The sequence below is a fragment of the Heterocephalus glaber genome, unplaced genomic scaffold (genome assembly GCF_053883595.1).
Source record: "Heterocephalus glaber isolate CG9 unplaced genomic scaffold, H.glaber_assembly_v1.0 deba00001600, whole genome shotgun sequence".
Lineage (NCBI taxonomy): Eukaryota > Metazoa > Chordata > Mammalia > Rodentia > Bathyergidae > Heterocephalus > Heterocephalus glaber.
This window is the reverse complement of record NW_028258372.1, coordinates 40319258-40338546: the sequence shown is the minus strand read 5'-3', so window position 1 is coordinate 40338546 and position 19289 is coordinate 40319258. Positions and strand designations below refer to the sequence as shown.

At 52.2% G+C, this 19289-nt stretch overlaps 1 protein-coding gene across 24 annotated transcripts in view; it reads left to right on the top strand.

Annotated features, from left to right (window-relative positions):
• Plekha6 (pleckstrin homology domain containing A6) overlaps window positions 1-19289 on the top strand; it is a 130648-nt gene that overhangs the window by 42167 nt on the left and 69192 nt on the right. For 5 of the 24 annotated variants that reach the window (XR_015444249.1, XM_087193950.1, XM_087193943.1 and 2 more), the window contains exon 1: window positions 15481-17341. The exons of 6 other annotated variants lie outside the window; for them this stretch is intronic. Coding sequence is in view for 17 of the 18 variants with exons in the window: in XM_087193950.1 (XP_087050076.1) it covers window positions 17067-17341 (275 nt within the window). In the remaining variant the exon portion in view is untranslated. Of the gene's footprint in view, window positions 1-10635; window positions 12294-15479; window positions 17342-19289 lie in introns of those variants that run through there. 13 more of the 24 variants (XM_087193948.1, XM_087193949.1, XM_087193951.1 and 10 more) reach the window with 10 other exon arrangements.

Below are 19289 nucleotides of genomic sequence, written 5' to 3'. Positions count from 1 at the left end.
GCTCAGCTCCTTGCCCATCTGCCCATGCAGATCTGATTTGAAATCTGCAGTGAGACAATTAGACACAGCAGCCCGCTGGGCAGAGAAGGAAGCGTACTCACCAGGTGCCAATCAACTCGAGCTCCCAGCACTCTCCTGGCCCTAATTGTGCCAGAGACTGCCCATCCAGAAGGCTCCTGAGAAGGGCCCAGACACACTGAGGCTCATTTTCCTGTACCAGCTCCTTCTCACTGTCTGGTCCTTGTGCCTCTCCACGTGCTGGCCACTAGAGAGCCAAGACATCCTTTGTGGTCCTTGAGAGGGCGACAGAGAGGAATGGAGTGGAGGATGACTAGGAAACTCTAGGCCAGGTGGAAGGAGAGGAGACAGGAGGCTGAGCAAGCAGGAAGCTTGGGCGTTGCTCTCTGGGGCATCCCAGGAGGAAGAATGTATACACTGGGCAAAATGCAGTGCTGTATTTCTGTCTCCCTTGGCTCCTGCCTGGTACATCCTTGAACTAGTTCTTTTACTGGGAGCTCTGCCTTGTGCCTCAGGCATGTGAGCAGAGGGTGGCAGGGTTTCCAACCCAGGCAGAGGAGGGTGGAGGGAGCAACTGGGGAGAAGCAGAAACCCAAGTAGCTGCTTTGTCCAAATTTCATGCTACAGAGGCTGCTGTGTGTGGAGCCGGTTCCTACCAGGACGGCTCTCTGCTAGGGCACAGAGATTACCATTTGGATCATATGAGACAGAAGGAGCCAGAATGGGGGTGAGGAGGAGGAGTGAACACTGGGGGAGGTCAGGGTGAGCTTTCTCCTAAAACCCACTACCTAGCTCAGCTGCTGGCACGCAGAGAGCCCTCATGAAATGTGTATTGAGTGAGTAAATGAATCAGTCAATGAACCAATCAAGGAAAAGGGGGTTTGATTACATTTCTGACCCTTTTAATTCCCTAGCTTGCTTTTTAGGCCTCTGGCAGCCAAAATTGTTTGTTAGAGATGTCAGTTGAAGTAAAGCTGGATTACTGCATTGCACTGTGAATCAGCCGGGCTTTTGGGCTCTCTTCTGTCCTTTTTGTGCCCACATCTCTGCAGCCGGCACTCACCAGGTGGGGCCAGTGGGGACAGCCCTGCAGAAGGAGAATTGGAGTGGGAAGCACTGTGGGCCTCAGAGCTCCGTGCCGCTCCTTGGGTCTGGTTCTGGGTCCAGGTTGCCTGTTCTCTCCAGGGCTCTGCACATTGTAGACACTGATAGAACATTCGATGTTGGCAGAGGCAAGAGGGAGAAGTTTTATCCATCCTTCTTCTTTAGGCTTTGTTTCTCCTCTCTGGCCTGATGGTGGGCTGGACCTCCTCTGAGGCACAGAGGAGCTGGGGATCTGCTCCTGCCCTCTGGTCTGGACAAACTCAAGGGCACAGTGGGAGCCTGGCTCTCTTTCAGCTGGCAGAGGGGCATGGAAATGGAGCTGCCCTCAGCCACAGAGAAAGGTGGCTGCAGCAGGACTGGACATGTCAAGTGAGCAGAGCCTGCCTTATAAAGCAGCTTAGGAGAAAATTAAGTGGACTCCAGCCAGGGGGGCACAGCTCACTGTGTTGGGCTCTGGGGCATGGGGTGGGGCTAGGTAGCCGAGGAGCCAGGCTCACTGTGGGCACAGTGTGTGTATGTCCATGGCAGCCCCACTGTGATGGTCTCAGCAGCCTGGAAATAGATCTTAGTGCCTCACGACCCAAGCCCTCAATAGTTTTGAGCATGAAGACTTCCGGTGATACCTATGGGTTCTCTGAAACTAGTGATTTACTTATATGTACGTCCTGCATTCTAGGCAACCTCCAAAGCCTCAGGAAGATGGAGAAGTTGGCCACTCTACCCCTAGGGATGCTCCCTCTGCCAGTCCTCTAGTCCTAGCCTGCCTTTCTATGTTGCCTACATTGAGGAGAATGTTTCTGTCCCCCTCTTTCTGCCATGCTGGGGACTGAACCTAAGGCCTGCTGCATGCTAAGCATGCACCATACCGCTGAGCTGCACCCCAGTCCCAAGGAGAATTCCTTCCTGTCATTCATCTTCTGCAGCCTGATCTCAGAGACCTGAACTCACAGATAGCTGGACAGGGGTGTCACCTGCACAACCAGTGTGAGGCGAGCTTTCCTGTCTCTCAGGAGCTCCAACGCAAGCCAAATGGTTGCATCTCTCTACCTGTCGTTAAGGTAACTGAGCACGGCTTGGAGCTGGCTCCTACCTACCCACTGCCAAGAGCTCTGAGCAAGTCGTGCCTCTCTTAATTTCCTGTCTTCTAAATGACTCCAAGCATCATCAGGTCTCTAGTCTTCTTTACCCTAACATGGTCCCAAAGCCAAAGGATGAAGGCAGGGACAGGTGACACTATTATTTTGTAACAAATAAACTGAAGCCTATGGAAACTCAAGGAAGCTGTTGGTCTTGGGTCATGTAAGAACACTAGGATCAGAATCCACTTCAAATTCAGCACCGTTAGATCCCAAACCCTCTGCTTTTGTGACTTCTGGGATAGTCTTTCCACTCCAGATCATTTCTTCTGAGTCTTACCCCTTCCAGTTAAGATTTTGTCAGAGAAGCTCAACCTCAGAGATTGTGCCTAGGTTTTCTGGGTTTGGCTCTTTTCTTTGCCTTACTGATGATGAGACTTTCTTGCCTCTCCAAGAGGGCCAGAAAGTAGCCAGAGCCCGAGTTTCCCATTGCCCAGCCCCTCCCTCCCCATCCCATCCCATAAAGGGGCTATTCAGAGAGCCCCTTTCTTCATCCGATTTATAAATCTTTCCAGCCTGTCTCTGTCCCTAGGGACAAACACTTTTCTACCCTCTTCAATCCTACCCTATACATCAGCCTTTGGGATACTAAAAATTTCCTCCCATCTTCTGCCCTCTAAAATCCGCAGCTCTGACTTCCCAGGCCTGCCCAGCAGTTGCAGTTAGCATGGAGAACTGGCTTGTGCAGGGACAGGCCTGTGGGGAGCACAGGGCTCAGAGGTGGACCCTGAAGAGGACTCCTGGAGTCTGTGTGTAGCCGAAACACATCCCCACAGGCTGGGTTTTCATTCCGCTCATCACAGCTGGGGGTGACTCACACGGAACCTCAGGACTGCCAGGCATGTGAGCTACGCCTCAGCACTCTGCAGAACACCCAGCCAGTGCTTGTAATTAGAATCTGGCCAGGTCCTGAGTGGCAGCGGCTGTGAACCGTGCTGGCTGCCAGGGTTGGAGCCCAGCTCGGAGTCAGTCTGCGTACTTTCTGTCCACCTTCTCCCGAGCTCTGTGAGCAGAATGTCTAACTTCATCTGGTCTCAGTGGCCTCATTTTAAGAAGCAGATGACAACAATCAGCATCTCATAAGGGTACCATGAAGAAGGTGTTGCAGTGACGCCCGATGTAGCAAGCACTCAGAAAATAGCTGTTATTATTAGGTAGCTGACATTCTGTCAAAGTTTGCCTCTCCAGTAAGTTCTTTATTCATTTGACAAATACCTGCTGAGCCTATTGTGTGCTAGCCATATGAGCATAATCGATTCGAAGCCTTCAAGGTACACAGGACTTTATCTCCTAATACCTTCTGTGTGCACGTCAGCTGGCTGTCTTCCCCAGTGAGAGGACAGAGGTGAGAGGTGCTTCACCTCGTGATCTCATTGACTCTCTGTGACCCCAGTCTGTGATGTGGGAGCAGGCCCTGGCCTCGGGAGCTGGGGAGCCTGAATTTTGTGGATGGCCCGACTGGTAGCCAGCTGGGAGCCCTTATCTGGGTCACTTCGCTTTCCTGGCCTTCAGTGTTCCCATCTTTCAAATGGAGCAACTCTGTTCCCCCTACTTTGTAGGGGTGCTGTGTAGATGAAATGAGACAACAGTACAAATGCATCTTGCAAAAGTGAAGGTTCTGTGTGAATCTCGAGTGCTAGGGTGGAGCAAAGAGGAGACAGTGGCTGGGGGAGCACCGATCTAGGGGCCTGAAGAGCGTTAATGTGAGCACAAGCTCCTGATGACCGTGAAGCTCCAGTGCACTGTGTGGTGCTTGGTACATAGTAGCTGTTCAATAAATGCCTGGCATATGGGTGTAGGGACTTAGTAACTGTTGGCCAGTGCAATGAATGCAATGCAGGGAGGGTTTTTAGCTCCTAGGAAGGGAAAAGCAGAGGTGTGGCTTCTCAGGGGGCCTTCAGGGAAGACATGATTTAGATTTAGGGTGAGAATGAAACTTTCTGCATGTGCAGATTCCCTCAGGCCAGTTGGATCAGTTACGGGTCAGAAGGGGAGAGGAATAAAAGGAGTAAGGATAGGAGTTCACATGGGCAGCGGGCGCAGCTGGTTTTGGGAGAGAAATGCTTGCTGGGGCGTGAAAGAGTCTGCTTGGGAAGTGCGGCTGTGGGTGGTGGAGACCCCAGGGCACTGTTACCTGCTGCCTTCCGTGAAAGGGAGGGACCCAGCGGCTGGCAGCTCTACATGACGGTGACTGAGGCTGTGCTACCTGCCAAGTGGCAGCCTCTGTTGTACTCCTGGTGCTGTGAAGCGCCAGCAGTCGGATGTGTCATCCCACTCCCTCCTGAGGCAAGGAGGGGTCTGGGGACTCTGCTGGAATGGGACAGGAAGATGCCAGGGCGGCCAGGCTGATGTCATGCCACATACAGCCTCCAGGTCAGTAGGGTGTTACTTCCTCCTCTTAAACACGTGGTCCAGACACAGTGCGGGGCTCACAGTTGGTGTGTTTAAACTGGGCAGCATGAGACTAAGGGCGGCGGATGATCAGACAGGCTCCAGGTCCTTTGCAAGCTCTGCTGCGTGCTGTGGGGTTTGGAGCATGTTTCTTAACTTCTCTGGGCACCGCTTTTTCCATCTATGAAGTCAAGAGTCATAAGGGCTTTTGCTGAGGAGTTAATTCGAGGATTCACTACGGCCCTCCTGCAGCTTCACTGTCCTAAGCTCTGGGGACACTGACTGCAGTCAGTCTCTTCTGTACCCCGGCAGGCGCAGACAGGCAGCTCGCAAATGTCTGCTGCATGAGAGATGGCTTTGATGTAGTCCTTGTCCTCCCTGAAGCCTGCAGTCTAGAGGAGACAGAGTTGTGAACAGTGAGTTGGGAAGAAGATGAGGGCGCCCTGCAGATGCAGAGGAAGGAGCTGCGGGCGGCTGGGGCTGGCAGTGCCTGTGGCTGAGATGCAGGGCACCCTGGGAGCTGGAAGGAGATCAGCAGGGACTGCAGGGAACACTTTGGGGGCCTGGGGGAGGCAGCCGGAAGGGGGGCTGGCTTGTGAGAGCCCTGACAGCCTACCGAGGAGACTGGATTTAGTTCTGTAAAGGTTGGAAGCAGGCTCGAGGCATAATCTGCTTCCTCTCATCGACCCTGTTCTTGTGGCTGTGTGTGCTTAGCTGAGGCTCAGAGAGGCCTGTGGCTGCCCAGGGGCACAGAGCACATTCGATGTGGGGTAAGAGAACTCTGCCCTCAGCTTCCATCGTGCTGCCCTTGTTGGCAGTCAGGCCTCAGGGTGACCTGGTGCTGCATTCTGTTTCACCCCAACAGCCTCGTCCATGTAAAGAGCCCAGTGGGACTGAGCCTAGCATCCCCCACCCCAGTTCTTTGGCAAAAGGAGAAGCCACAGGATCCCTGGAATAAGTTCCTTCTTCATTTCCAGGTGCCAGGCTGCCTGGAATGTGCTTCCAGGAATGGCTCGAGGACTTGTTTTTCAGAACAGATCCGGGAGGATTTGCAGAGGGTGGTGGTGCTATTCTGGGTATTGGAGAGGGCCAGGAGTCCTCACCTCCTCCACACCCCACCCTCAGTCCAGGCCCCAGAGTGTGGCCAGGGGCAGCCTGTGCACCCTGCGTGTAGCAGGTCTCCGCCAACGTGTGAGGATCAGCAACTTGGAGACATGCAGCAAGCCATGTGTGGGGAGAGGGTGGGATCTGATACTTTCCAGAAAAGGCTGCGGGGAGAGGGGCTCACAGGGCTGACAAGCAGGTCTCCGTCTCCTCGTGGTCTCGGGGGACTTCCTCGGGAAGCCACGTTGTTAAGCTGTGGTTTCTGGCTGCTTTCCTGAGTCACCTGGGCACTGAGCCTGCTGGAGCCCCTCCCTACAGATGCCATCCCTCCCTCTGTCTCCTTGGGAGGCAGAGCCGAGCTGTGTTTACAGTGGGCCCCGTGGAGGTTCACAGCCCCTTCCTCTGATTTCTGTGGGGCACCAGCTCCTCTCCCAGTAAGCAACCCCAAAGCTCACCCCTACATCTGGGACTACGGGTCGAGTGGAGGGGATTTGCCAGGCATCATTCTCCTAGGTCCGTTCCCATCATCCAAGAAAGGGCAGAGCCTCCATTTAACAGGCAGAAGAGGCTGTGGAGCCTCGTGGGACCTGAGGAAGAGGCTGCTGGCACTTTGCTCACTTTCTAGAGGTGGCATAGGAGGGAAGTGGACTGCTGGGGCCACAGGGTCTGGATGGAGTCTTGGTGAACATGTAGCCCCTGGCAGCTGGCAGGGACTCCATTACCAGGGCCACAAGTATCAGTGTTTCCATTTGTCCCAGTTAGTGTTAGACCAGCAGAAGGCTGTGTGCATGTCTGGGGCCATTGCTTCGAGATGACCATTATCCTGTGACACCTGTTCAAACCCCCATCCCTGCCGCTCTGTCCTTTCCTCCCTTCCCTCTCTCCCCCTCTTTAGTCCTCCCTTCTTCCCCAGACACTGAGAAATACTCTGATGTCAGACACCAGGCATGCAAAGATGAATAAGACATGGCCCTTGGCTGGGGGTGCTCTGTGGGAGACAGAAACACAAACAGTTGCGATACAGGGTGACAAGTGTGACTCAGCAGTACCTGCCAAGGGTGACAAAGTATAGGCCAGAGGACTGGGGAAGGCAGGATTCAGAAGGGAATCCAGAGCGTCTCCCAGCTCCAAAGGAGCCTGGCCTCGGTGAGACCCCTCAGCTCATGTCACAGTTTGTCACAATAAGCAAGATCTTTTCACTTCTCTTGATCTCAGTTTCCCCATTAGTTTTGTTTTTTGTTTTGTACCAGGGATGGAACTCAGGACCTTGAGCTCACAAAGCAGGCATGGTGCTGCTGAGCTAAATCCCGGGTCCCATTTTCCCCATTTGTTAAAAGAAAATGTTTGTGGCTTGCCAGAAAATGAGAAGATACAACAGTCGAGGGTTTGGCCAGGGGAAGAGGTGGTGGCAGCGGTGGCTGGAGAGGGGGTGAACAAGGGTCCTGGGGGTTGCAGGAAAACGGTCCAGAGAGCGGATAGCATGGAACACATGCTCCTCCTTTTGTTCCCGTTGCTCTGAAATTCGCATAGTGAGGAAGGGGAGAGGCCGGGGTCCTCTGGAGAGAGGAGAGCCGAGCCACTGCTGCCTCCCTCTTTCCATCAGCAGATGGCTCGGTTTGATGTGACGCATGGTTAGTTCCGGGGATGAAGTGGGAACCTTATGTTGGGGGAACTTTGCATCCACGTGAAAGTGTGAGAGAAGCAAGGGCAGACCAGGAGAGCCAGGGACCCTCAGGAACTGGGGGATGGAGACAACCTGACTTCCTGTCATCTGTCTCTTCTTTGAGTACTCACAGAGTGGCCACTGGCAAGGCCTGGGCTCCTCTGGGCTGTAAACATGGGAAGATCCTGTTCCCCTAACATCTCTGGACCATGAAGAGAGGCTGACATGATCAGAAGAAGCTGAGTCATCCAGAATAAAGGGTGTGGGGCAAGTCTGTACACCCAGATTAATCGAGCACTTAATGCATTATGCGGTTATGAGCTGTGTTAGCCAAATTCATTATTTCCAGCTATTGTAGCAGATCTCTCTGGACTGCAGGACGGAACCCTGGAGGTGTTGCTTCCTGAATTTGAGCCATTAGAAAATGATACTGCTTGGTTCGGAGGCTGGGGCACACGAAGCCATCCCTGTCCCAGAGAAGGCCACCTCCTCTTAGCAGCTTCCCCTTCCACGGGAGAAATCGGCAGCAAAGTGAAACAGACAAAGGTTACAAGTTGTGAGACAAAGTTCAAATCCTGGCCCTGCAGTCTCTTAGCTGTGCAACAGTTTAACTCCTCCATGGTCCCATTCCTGACTTGTAAGACAGGGAGAATAACACCCACCCCACTGTGTGTGGATAAAGGAGTGGCTGTGAAAAGCACTTAGCCCTGTGTTCCCAGATGCTGTACCCACTCCCCAGCCTCTGTGCACTGCTCGTCTCTGCTACTTCCCCAAAGCCAGATGGACAGAACCAGAGAGACCTTTTGAGCATCGGGACTTTGACTCTACGCCTAGAGACACTTCTTAGCTCTCTCATGGCATGGCTTTCAGTTTTTCTCTCCACCATATGGAAGAATACAATGGAACCTCAGTTCACAAACTTAAGTTGCTCCCTGATTTTGGAAAGATGGCCACATTTGTGTTTGTGCAGTAAAGATGGCGGTGGTTGTGTTTGTCACCCGATGTAGAATTTGCAAACAAAAACAAAATTTCGCCAAATGCTTTTGTTTGTGAACCAAATTGCTCACAAACAAATTTGTGAACAAAAGCGTCTGTGAACCAAGGTACCTCTGTATTTCCCTTGTAAGCAAGGGCCCACACATCCGCATGTGCGCGCACTCACACATGCACTAAACATGTCCCAGTATGTGAAACAACACTTCATACAGCACTGGTTTCAAGGCCTTTTCCTAAGGCTTTGCGCATATTAACTGCTTTCGTCCTCACTGCCACCTGCGAGATGGGCACTGTCATTGTCCCCGTGTCAAAGATGAAGAAACGGAAGCAGAGCAAGTGTGAGAGGGCTGAGTCAGGAGTCAATGCACGCATGTGTGTTTTAAAAGCACCCTAAAGTGGCACTTACTGTCGCCTCATATAGCGCACTCATATTTTCTATTGTTTTGTTTTTTTTCTTTGGTACCAGGGATTGAACTCGGGTCCCTGCGCTTGCAAGGCAGGCGTTAGAACCACTGCGCTAAATCCCTGGCATTCCTATTGTTTCTTTAAATTAAAAAAAAATGCCAATGATGATTTACTAAACTGATTTCCCAACCCCCAGGTGAGTCAAAACCCAGATTGAAAGACACCGCCCTACAGAGTCCACTCTGTAGGGGCCCCCCCGAGGAGACAGAGATGGGCCCGCTTTCCACAGAGGCACAGGTCTAGCAGGCGAGGGGCACTGTGGGAAGAGAGCCAGCCCCTCAGAGGGGCCGAGGCAGCGAAGGCTGCAGCTTGGGCCAGGCATTCGCTCCTGATTGGGCACTTTCTGCCCAGACTCCCAGAAGAGGCCTGGGAGTGAGGACACTACTGGCCCTCACCTTGCCCCTTCCAACCTGGAGCCCCGCCTGGAGGGAGCCGAGGACCCGGGCAGGAAGTTCTGGCTCCCTTCACAACTGACATTTGTCTGACTTTTTTTTTTTTTGGTACCGGGGATTGAACTCAGGTCCTTGTGCTTGTGGACCAGGTGGCGAAACCACTGAGCTAAATGCCTGGCCCATTTGTTTGACTTTTTGTCTGCGGGGGGTGGGGGGTGTGTGTGTGTCATCGTTGGCACCTTGGCTCTTCAGCCTCCGTGGGTGAAACACAGCAGTAATTGCAGTCCTGGGAGGTCCCGAGGTGCAGGTTGAAGAAATGAGGAGCGAGCTGTGGCTTCCCTCTCCCTCGCAGTACCACTCTCACGCTGGTGAGGCTGAGGCCTATGCTGGCTTCCCCTTCCCTGGGAAGGGGCGTGGGTTTAAGTGGTGACATTTGATGTCTATATTGATTTCTCCAGTGCGAAATGGGTTGGAACTCTAGTCAGCCAACGGAGACTCAAAAAGATGGAAACAAAAGGAAATTGTGACCTGGTAGAGGGATATAAGTCTCTGGAACAAGCTAGCTAAGTCATTGTCCCTTCTGGATCATGGAGGAAGGACAAGACCAACTTCGAAGGAAGGCTCTGCCAGCTCCTCTGGGTTGGGGTCGTGCTGGAGGGGATCCAGCCCCTCATGTCCTGGGCTGGCCTCCGGGACAAAGGGCTGCTAGGGAGGCCACGTGCCACAAGACTGGCCCATGGGGAGCCTTTCTCCTTGCCTCTATTCTGAGCACCCTGCAGCTGTCCTGCTGAGCCCAACCTGGGTTTCTTGTGGGTGTGGGAAGGGTGTGTCACCCACCCTCCGCATCCTGTGTCAGGAAAGCCAGGCCCCTACCCAGCCAGGGCCTCTCCTCCTCTCCTCAGTCCTCGGGTTGCTTTTCAGAGTTTAAAAAGTTATGAAAATATTTCTCAGAGCTGCAGTTTCTCCTGAAGGATCACAGCTTCCTCCCTGCCTCTGGGATCCTTTTATCTACTGATCCATGAAAAAACATTTACTGAGCAGGAGCCACTTTTGCATTGCATCGAGTTATTTGCATCGTGAGGCTTCACACTCTGGCCCCTCCAATGCCCTTCCTGCTTTGTTTAATTATGAGGAATAAGGGAATCGGGAGGACAGAGCATCTCCAGCAGCGCACACAGTGAATGCGCAATAAGCGTTGGCTTCTATTATCATCGGTGTAACTTTCCAGCACGACAAGTCACCGCCCACCTCTTTCCTGTGGGCTCTTTCCGGAACCTGATCTCCTCCTCTCAGAGGCTGGTGTCGCTATGCTGTGGCCGCCCAGAGCATCATCCCAGCTCTTCGCCTTTCTCGTCCTCGGCTGGGCGGGAGGATGGCTTCCTCGGTTCCAGTGTCTGGGCTGGGGCTCCTCTCGGTGGATGCTCCAGACGTGTCCGTGGAATGGGTGGCCGATGGGCACCCATCAGTTCACCAGGGAGGGTCGTGTTTGAGCTCAGCCTTGAAGCAGCACCCACCTTGGGAGATTTAGATCCAACAGCATCCAGGATGGAGTCAGGAAATGTTTCCCAGACAGGTTCCCAGGTTATAAAATGGCTACTGTGGCTGAGAAGGACAGCTTGCTCTAGTGGCTGGCCAGGAGTGGGCCACTCTGGGGTACAGGGACGTTGGAACTGTGCTGCCAGAAGCCAGAATGCCCAAGGCCTTTGGGGGAAATATTGAGATGTTCAGTTTGGCTGGATTAGAAAGTTTACCCGGATTAGAAAGTTTACCCATGCAGCAGTGGGATGTGACATTCAAAGGATGAGTGGGGACATAGCGAGCCTTGGGTGCCCGCCAAGGAATTAGGTGCATAAGCTTCAGGGAAGGAAGGAGGAGGACTAGGGAGAATTTCTGAGCAAGAGGGTAACATGATGAAAACAGGCACTAACCACCCCTCCCCACAGGAGGGAAATTAGCTTTATCTTAAAAGCCTCAGCTTCCACTTATCATCCATGTCAAGCTCTTCTTGGTGTCTAACCTAAATCTTTTCTGTTGTCACTAAAGTCCAGTTTGTCTCATAGGAATTGGGAAACAGCTGGATAGGGTCCAGGGATTGGAAAGAAAAGTCATTCTCCCATTTCTGCCAGAAAGAACCCACACATCACAGTGGGAGAAGAGTGTGTCTGGGTTCTGGGGCGACCTGGCAGAGCTCAGGGCACATGAGGGCAAGGAGGCCTGCTCTGATACCTCTAGGGTGTGGGTTTGGGCTAACCGGAGCCCCTGTGGAATCAGAAGGCCAGCCTCGTCCCTGGAGTGCTGCTGTCCCTCCCCACCACACAGCTTGGGCACACATGCCCTCCTTGCGGGCATCAGTACAGGTGTCTCCTCCTGCTCTGCTCCACTGTGAGTGCAAGATATGAGGTGGGTAAAGTTCTGCGAGCTGGGGCCATTAAGGGCCTAGGGAAGAAAGACAAGAGAAATCTGGGAAGGGCACAGGAGAGGGGTCAGGGGAGTCCGCTGCTTCTTGCCCCAGCTTGGTCGGGCACCCACCTAATGCCCCAGAGTGGGGTCAGCCAGGAGCTCCAGCGGAGCAGGTGTTTTCCCTGCAGTCGGCTGGGTGAGACCGTCCCCAGGCTAGGGGAAGCGGCGACCAGTTAGAGACAGTCCTTTCCCTCCAGGGTCCTCCTCTTCGATTGCTCTTGGCCTGTTTCCCTCCCTTGTCATTTGCAGGAGTGTCAGTTGGAATTCCAAAGACCTTAGTCTGTAAAAAAGGAAAGCTTTTCTTGAACAGGAAATTTCTACCTTCCCCAGGCTTCCCGGGCAAGTGGAACATTCCACTTAAAGGGTGAAACAGGAACAGGTGAGCGGCAGTGCAGATAAGAGGCCTCAGCAACACAAGTGGACAAGTGTGGCGAAGCCCTCACACTGACCACTTCCACCTCTGCTATCTTCTCCCCACCCTGCCCGAGGGCACCTCACTCCTGTGCCCTGACCCCACAGTGCCAGGATGGCGAGATAAGGCTCTGGGATGCTTAAAGTGGCCAGGTAAGAGGACACCCTCTCTGATGACTGTCCCTCACCTCTGAGGTCCTCCACTTGCCCACCAGCCAAGGTTGCTGGGTCTCACAATTCAGGGGACACAGCTCGAAGTGTGTCGTACAGAGGCTGGAAAGTATGTGCCAGCAGATAAATAGGAGGGCAGAATCGGACACTTTTCTGTGTTCTAGGCAAACAGGGACCTTTCCAGGAAGCCCGGGAAGGGAGTTGCCTGTAAGAGGATCCCTAGGGTGGATGCTCAGTGGGGTGGCTTGAATAGGTTTCTGCATTTGCTGCTGGTTGCTTAATTAGACACCTACATGGCACTTTCTGATAATGACCATGTCTCCCAGGGAGGTGACAGATAAAAGGGTGGGTAGCTTCTGAGTGCCAGGGGAAGGGCTCCAGGACAGCCACCTGAAATGAGGGCGTGGAGGAAGAGCATTGTGTGATTTCTTTGGGCCAGACTCTTAAGGAGGGTGAGTAGTTTCTCCTCAGGGACTGAGAAGAGAAGCACTAGACGCCGGGCCTATTTCTGGCCTCAGTATTAACTTCCTGTGTGAGCTGGAGCAATGGGGAGGTTATCGCTGTGTCCAGGGAGTTCCTGAGCCAGGTGAGCTCAGGAGTATGTGTGTTCCTGGAGGTCAGCATGCTGGGTGGAAGGCGTCTAAGTGTTTCTAGCACTCAACAAGTTGGGCTGGGAGGAGGGCCCAGTGGGGTGCACACCTGAGCTCTAGCCTGATGGACAGTCAGGAGCTGTTCTGGGATTTGGAGCCGACTTTTGAAAATGGGCTAAGGGTCCTGGTGCACATGTTTCAGAGCCCCTTGGAGGGCGCACAGATGGCAAACTGGTGGTGGTGATTCTCTGCTGATGGCCAGGGTAGTGGCTGCACTTAAATTTATGATCTCCCGTGCCCACCCCTAGTGTTGTCCAACCCATCTGCCTAGGACAGGGTTCCTGGGATGTGGGGCAGAGTCCTGTCCTCCTAGCCTTCTTCTGGATGAGTCAGCCAAATATTTACCAAAAGCAGGGCTGCCCAGAAATGGTGCCAGGACCCAGGCAAATGCTGTGCTTGTGCTATCCAAACAGTGCCATGCTTCATGGGCTCCTGAACGCCACAGCCCCATTGTGAGGCTTGGAGCCAGGCCCTGCAAAGGCAGGCTGTGGGAAGGCACAGGGCTGGGCACCATTTTTGAGCCAGGGGAGGCCACGCTGCCCCTGGGTGTCTGGGCCCCTAGTCACGCTGGCATCCCTGGTTTAGATGGTCTTTGTCTCAGTTCTTCTATCCCAGGAAGACATGAATGCCTCCAGAGGGTGGAGTCTGGTCAGGCTGCTCTATACTGATCTCCTGCAGACTTCTGATGGAAATGGTCATTTCTGCCCAGGTCAGGGATGGGAATGATCAACTGTCATGGAAGTGTTGGACTGTGGTGAAAGGGAAGTTTTGAAACTGGGCAGACTCAGCTTTGAATTTTGGCTTTGCCACTTACTCGCCATGTGACCGGGGGCAAGTTGGCTAACTCCTCTGACCCTGGGTTCCTCGTGCTGTAGGAAGGCACTCCTGCCACCTGCCTCAGGTTGCTGTGAGCATGAAATGAGACAAGGGTAAGGTGCCTCCCCACTAGGCGCCATCCTGATGCCTGTCACAAGAAGTGATGCTGGGGCATGGGCTGGGACAAGAGGAATCGCCAGGCACAAGGGCTTCAGTTCCACATCCATCTTCTGAGATGAAGGGTTTTAGGGCCCATATGTCCATGGGTGGTGGTGACATTTCTTCCTATAAAGAAATAAAATGATACCCTTTACAATGTAAACCAAGTGCTTTCATGTTGGGAAGTAGGAAAAGGAACTATATTCAGTTTCACTGGGTAAACATTTTTGAGCAAAAGTATTTTCAATTCCTGAGAGTCAAACCCTTTGAACATCTTGGAAGGAAGAAATATTTGAAAATTTTATTATAGTTGGCAGTTTCCATTAGTTTTTTTGTTACACACTCAGGAAGTCTTAATTTGTTTAGTTCCAGAACTGGAAACAATGGGTGGAGGCGGAAAAGCTTTCCATCAGGGCCTTCCAACAATGGGCGAGGCTGCTTTCCAAAGGAGTGAGCGAGCAGTCCTGTGACAGCATGTGGACAGCCGCCTCTGCTACTTGCTGCTGACGGCTTTTTCCGCATCTCATGGGAGAGCAGAGTCTGTAGTGCTGAGCCCCCCTAAATGTGGGAGGCTCTCATCTTGGTGTCCCCAAAGTCCTTCAACTCAGAGAAAGGGTCCCTATCCTGTGAGCTAAAGCACCAGACATGGGCTTCTTCATTTCTTTCTCCAAGCAGACCCCTTTTTCTTTGGATCCAGTTTTGACTGACATTTTTCCTCTTTGTAAGTGTCCTTTACTACCATCTCTCAAGGCTTTTGCTTTTGCGCCTTCCTGCTCCACTGTGCATCTCAGGACCACTTCTGTAGATGCATCTTCTCCCTACAGTATTCCTGACCATGTCTAGCAGGGTGGGAGATGACAGTTCAGCAATTTACAGTGCATTCCTTCTGGGTACAAGTGGAGGAACTGGGAGGGAAGGCAAGGAGCGGCAGTGGAAAGTCTAGTCTGTAAAGAGCTCCAGGCTCTTTTGGAAATTGGCTTTACAAAGGTGGAAAGTGTGTTGAGGGTGTGAGCTACGTGAGTGTGACTGTTCACTGGGGTGTGCAGGAGTCTGGGAGATGGCCTCTGTGGGCTAATGCACTTGGGTGAACGGGGCTTGGGGCGTTTGGACCTGATTACTGTGGGGGTGAGAGGATGGAAAGGGGTGGAGTCCAAGATGACCTGGCAGTCACAAGCCCATTTGGTGGAGAGACTGAACACGGACGTGGGTGGAAGTCAGAATCGAAATGTGAGCCCCCCAGTAATTGTTTTTAGCATGCTTAGGTCGCAGTATTCAAATGGTACAGAAAAGTATTCCTTGACAGATCCCATGTGATTTACCCTAGACTCCTTCTTGGAGATCACCAGTCACCGTGTCCCCTGTGTCCTCCCTGAGGTCCTGGAAGCCAGCAGCTGGCCCACTATGACCATGGGTTAATACAGCCCACCACCAGTTTTGTTTGACCCCGAGCTAAGAATGTGCCTATATTTTATTTATTTATTTATTTTTTTCTTGAAAATGCCTGTCCTTGAGTTCTTTTTTTAAAAACATATTTTAGGGCCAGGAATGTGGCTCAGTGGTGCCTCGCCTGCCTGGCAAGCACAAGGTCCTGAGTTTGGTCCCTGTTGAGCCCAGAGCCTACTGCACACTCTGCTCTCTGATTCAGCGTATGTGGGCTGAGTTGAGTGGTTGTAGCTGAGACTGTGCCCCTTGAGGGTGAAAGTATCTGTTGTCCAACCCTTTACCTAAAGTCAGTTGACTCCTGCTCTAGGAAACATAACTATATTGGTAGTTATAAATTATTTTAACCCAAATGGTAGCATACTAAATTAATTCTACTTTCATTCACGATGCCTTGACAGCAGTGACATATCAGTAGCATCGTATTGTTAATCACTGGCTAATCACTGTTAATCACTCTTAATTCGCCTTAGTCATGACAGGTGTAAAGCGAGGACTGGTTACTCTCCCTAGGTGACAGGGAGCCTGGAGGTGGAGCTGTGAAGGCACCTGCAGGGAGGGTGTCAGTGTGAGGGTGTGACCTCGGCCTGCAGATAATGAAGGCTGTATTCTGAGCACTGTGCAGAGTAACCTAGGACGCTAATGGACTGGCAGAAAGACTGAGTGAGAAGCATTAAACCAACCCCTGAAGGAACAATAACTACTAAGGACAGTTTCCAGTTCTCTTCCTGAGTCAGAAGAAGCCAATAAAGGAAGGGTGGAATAATGAGCAGCCAGGGGGGAGCGACGGGCATGGTTTGAGTGCCTACTGCATGCCCACCGCCTACGGATGTTCCCTTGTTTTACTCTCGTTTTACAAATGAGAAATGAGAAAGTGGACGCTCAGAAAGGTAGGGGCTTCTTTCTCCCAGTCAGTGATCAGGTGAGAGTCGGATTGCTCTGGAGCCTGCTCTCTGACTTGTCAAACCTCTCATTTCCATGTTACCAGGCAAGACACCAAGTTGGGCTGGGAGTCCCTCCCCGGCTCTGCCAAGTCCTTGCACTTCCTGCCCCAGCTTTAGCATCTGCAAAAGGATGCGTCTATCACCATGACTGCTACAGACTCTTCTAGTCTCGCCTGGCCTGATTCTGTTATGGGTGGAAACCCAAGGGGAACAGTGGCAGTGTAGGAGAGCCATGCTGAGACTGGAAGAGGAGAGAAAGGTGGGTCTAGCAATTTGTATAGCATTTGCAGTTGTCTGAATCAGACCCTTAGGAGAGTTTCTTTTTGTCTGTCGTCTTGGGGATTGGACCCAGGGCCTTCACACTGAGCTACATCCCCAGGCTTGTTTTATTTTTCATTTTGAGACAGGGTCTCCACAGGTCTCTAAATTACCAGGGCTAGGCTTGAACCTGTGATCTTCCTGCCTCAGCCCCTTACAAGAATATTATTCCTTAATATGGAAGAAGAATCTAAAAATATCTGCTCCTAAACTGAGAACTTGCCTGTGCCCTCATGGCCATGACCGTGAGTGTCACTTCAGCACCTGAAGTTGAGGGCTGGGAGAGCTGTGGACAGCACCTGCCGGGTCTCTCTGGTGCCTGCTGCAGGCTTTCTGGAGGTGCTGCGGCAGGGGACTGCATGATGTCACCAAGGAGCAGGGCGGTGAGCCCACGGCCAGCGGGGAGCCAGCCGGGGGTGTGAGTGTTTATGCAGGATCCAGCCAACCTGCAGTTTCAGATTTCAGACCCAGCTTTTTTGGGAAACTTTCCTTTGGTTTTCAGTCAGCACAGGAGCCCAGAGAGAGCTGGTGCCTGGAGTCTTGCTGGGGAAATTCTCCAGTCCTGCTTTCTCCGTCTCCTTCTTTCTCGCGGGAACTGCTTTCATCACCCTTGGGAATTTTCTCCAGTCAAGAGTTTTACTTCTTTCCTTGTCTGTCGGCGGTCTGCATCCCCCCTGTTGGGCTCTGAGTTTCTGTATGAAAGGTAAATCAGTGATCTTGGGGATCTCAGGCTGGGAGGGTCTAGGGTTACCCCAACTTTCACGGGGAGGAGGATAGGGAGAAAGACGCGCGGCTCGTGTGTTGGGCACGGAGCAGTCAGTCCCCATCAGGGATGACGGGTTTGGGGGTGGCGGGCACTTCCATTCATAGTTTGGTTGCAAGTCGCCTTTTACTTTCTCTTCCTTTTATTTATCCCCTCTTTCGCCTTCAAGTCTTCTCTCAGAAATCTAGAGAAAATTTTCTTCTCTCGCGTGATGGGGGTTGCTCGGAGAGAGAGACTGGGACTGTCCCAGAGATGCGCCCAGGGGACCTGTGCCCCTAGCGTGAGCTCTGCGTTTGGCAGATACTTGGGTCCCCTTTGATAAGGCTAACTCTAAGCAGCATGGTCTCAGTTTGTGGGTAGCTTGACCTAGAGCTCTGAGAAGGAGCAGGAGTGCTTTCTCCCCAGTGTCTCTCTCTGAAGGGGCAGGAGGAGGCCAACGTCTTGGGTGGGTGGGGCTGGCATTCTTCCTGCAAGCAGAGATTTGGGTGGGAAGATAATTGGTGGGAGATGGGTAAGGCTGGCTGAATGCCATTCTGTCTCCCCAGATTTGTGTGTTATCAACGGGTACAGGGTACTGGTATAGGGCTGGTGGGCGGGCAGCCTGGCCTCGCTGCTGAAACCCATCTGAGCAGTGACTGGGCCTGTGGCCATGCCACAGGCTGTGAGGCAGGCTGCAGAAGGAACGGCAGGTGGGCCAGGATGAATGGGACTCAGCAAGAGGCTGGGGTGGGTTTGAAAGGCAGATATGCATTGGAAGAGGAGTGTCCAGGAGAGGGCTAGAGGCAGAACACAGTAATTGGAAAGGAATAAGGAGAGAGGCTGGGAGCCGAAACTCTGATGCATTCTACAATTGCAGCCAGCCAGGTCTCAGCTCTCCTTAGAGATGTGATCTGTAATCCCGTACAGGTGAGAAAGCAGGCTTTGCCTGGTGACTTCTGAATATAATGGGGTAGCTGTATGAGAGACCATGTCGCCTGGGCAAAGTACAGTAAAAACATATTTTAAGTCCAAGAAATCAGTGCAGTTGAAGTCAGGAGGCAATCGCACAATTATTTGCTGGACAATATAATTAATAGGTTGTGCGGTCTGATTATTTTTGAAACTATGGGCATTGAACATTTTTGTTTATATCACTAGCTACTTCCAAATGGCATTTCCAGCATTGTTGTATATTTGGGAGATGGTGCTGCATATAATTCAGGCCAGCAGATAGTAATGACCATCTTCTTTTGTTCGGTTGGGTGTGCTTTCCAGCTCTAACCCAGGGCACTGTCCGAGTCAGACTCTGTCTTGCTCAAATCATCAGCAATGCTCACCAGCCCTCAGGTTCTTCCCAGAATATCTCACAGTGTAACTGTGGTCCTGTAAAGAAGATGGGGAGAGAGTTAGTTATTCATACAGCACAGCCAAAAGATGCTGCTATGTTAGTCAGCAGAAGGGCAGGGCTTAAATCAAGATCCAGCTGTTCATCTGGTGCATCGCAGCGCCCCGTGTCCCTCGGCCCCACCAGGCGACACTGCATGTGCATTCTCCTACCTAGTCATCCCTCCTACTTTCTCCATCAGGGTAATGAGAGGCAATATCTGCAAATGGTAGAGTGGAAAGCTTGCTCCCTGGAATGAAGTCAGTCCACTCGGGCTCCTAAGTTGTGTAACTGGATGGCATCAGCGGGTCCTCGTCTGTGTTACTTTGGTGATTTGATGTTTTCCACCGCTCATCATGAGCCTGCTTTATCTCTCAGATAATTCCTGACTTGGGCCCAATTGTCTTTTTTCTCTCTTCAGCCTGAATTATTTAAACAGGCAAGGGGAGAGTAAAATATCGTTCCCTGCATTATTCAAAGGCAAGGGGACAGTAAAATTAATTCCCTGAATCATGTGAACAAGCA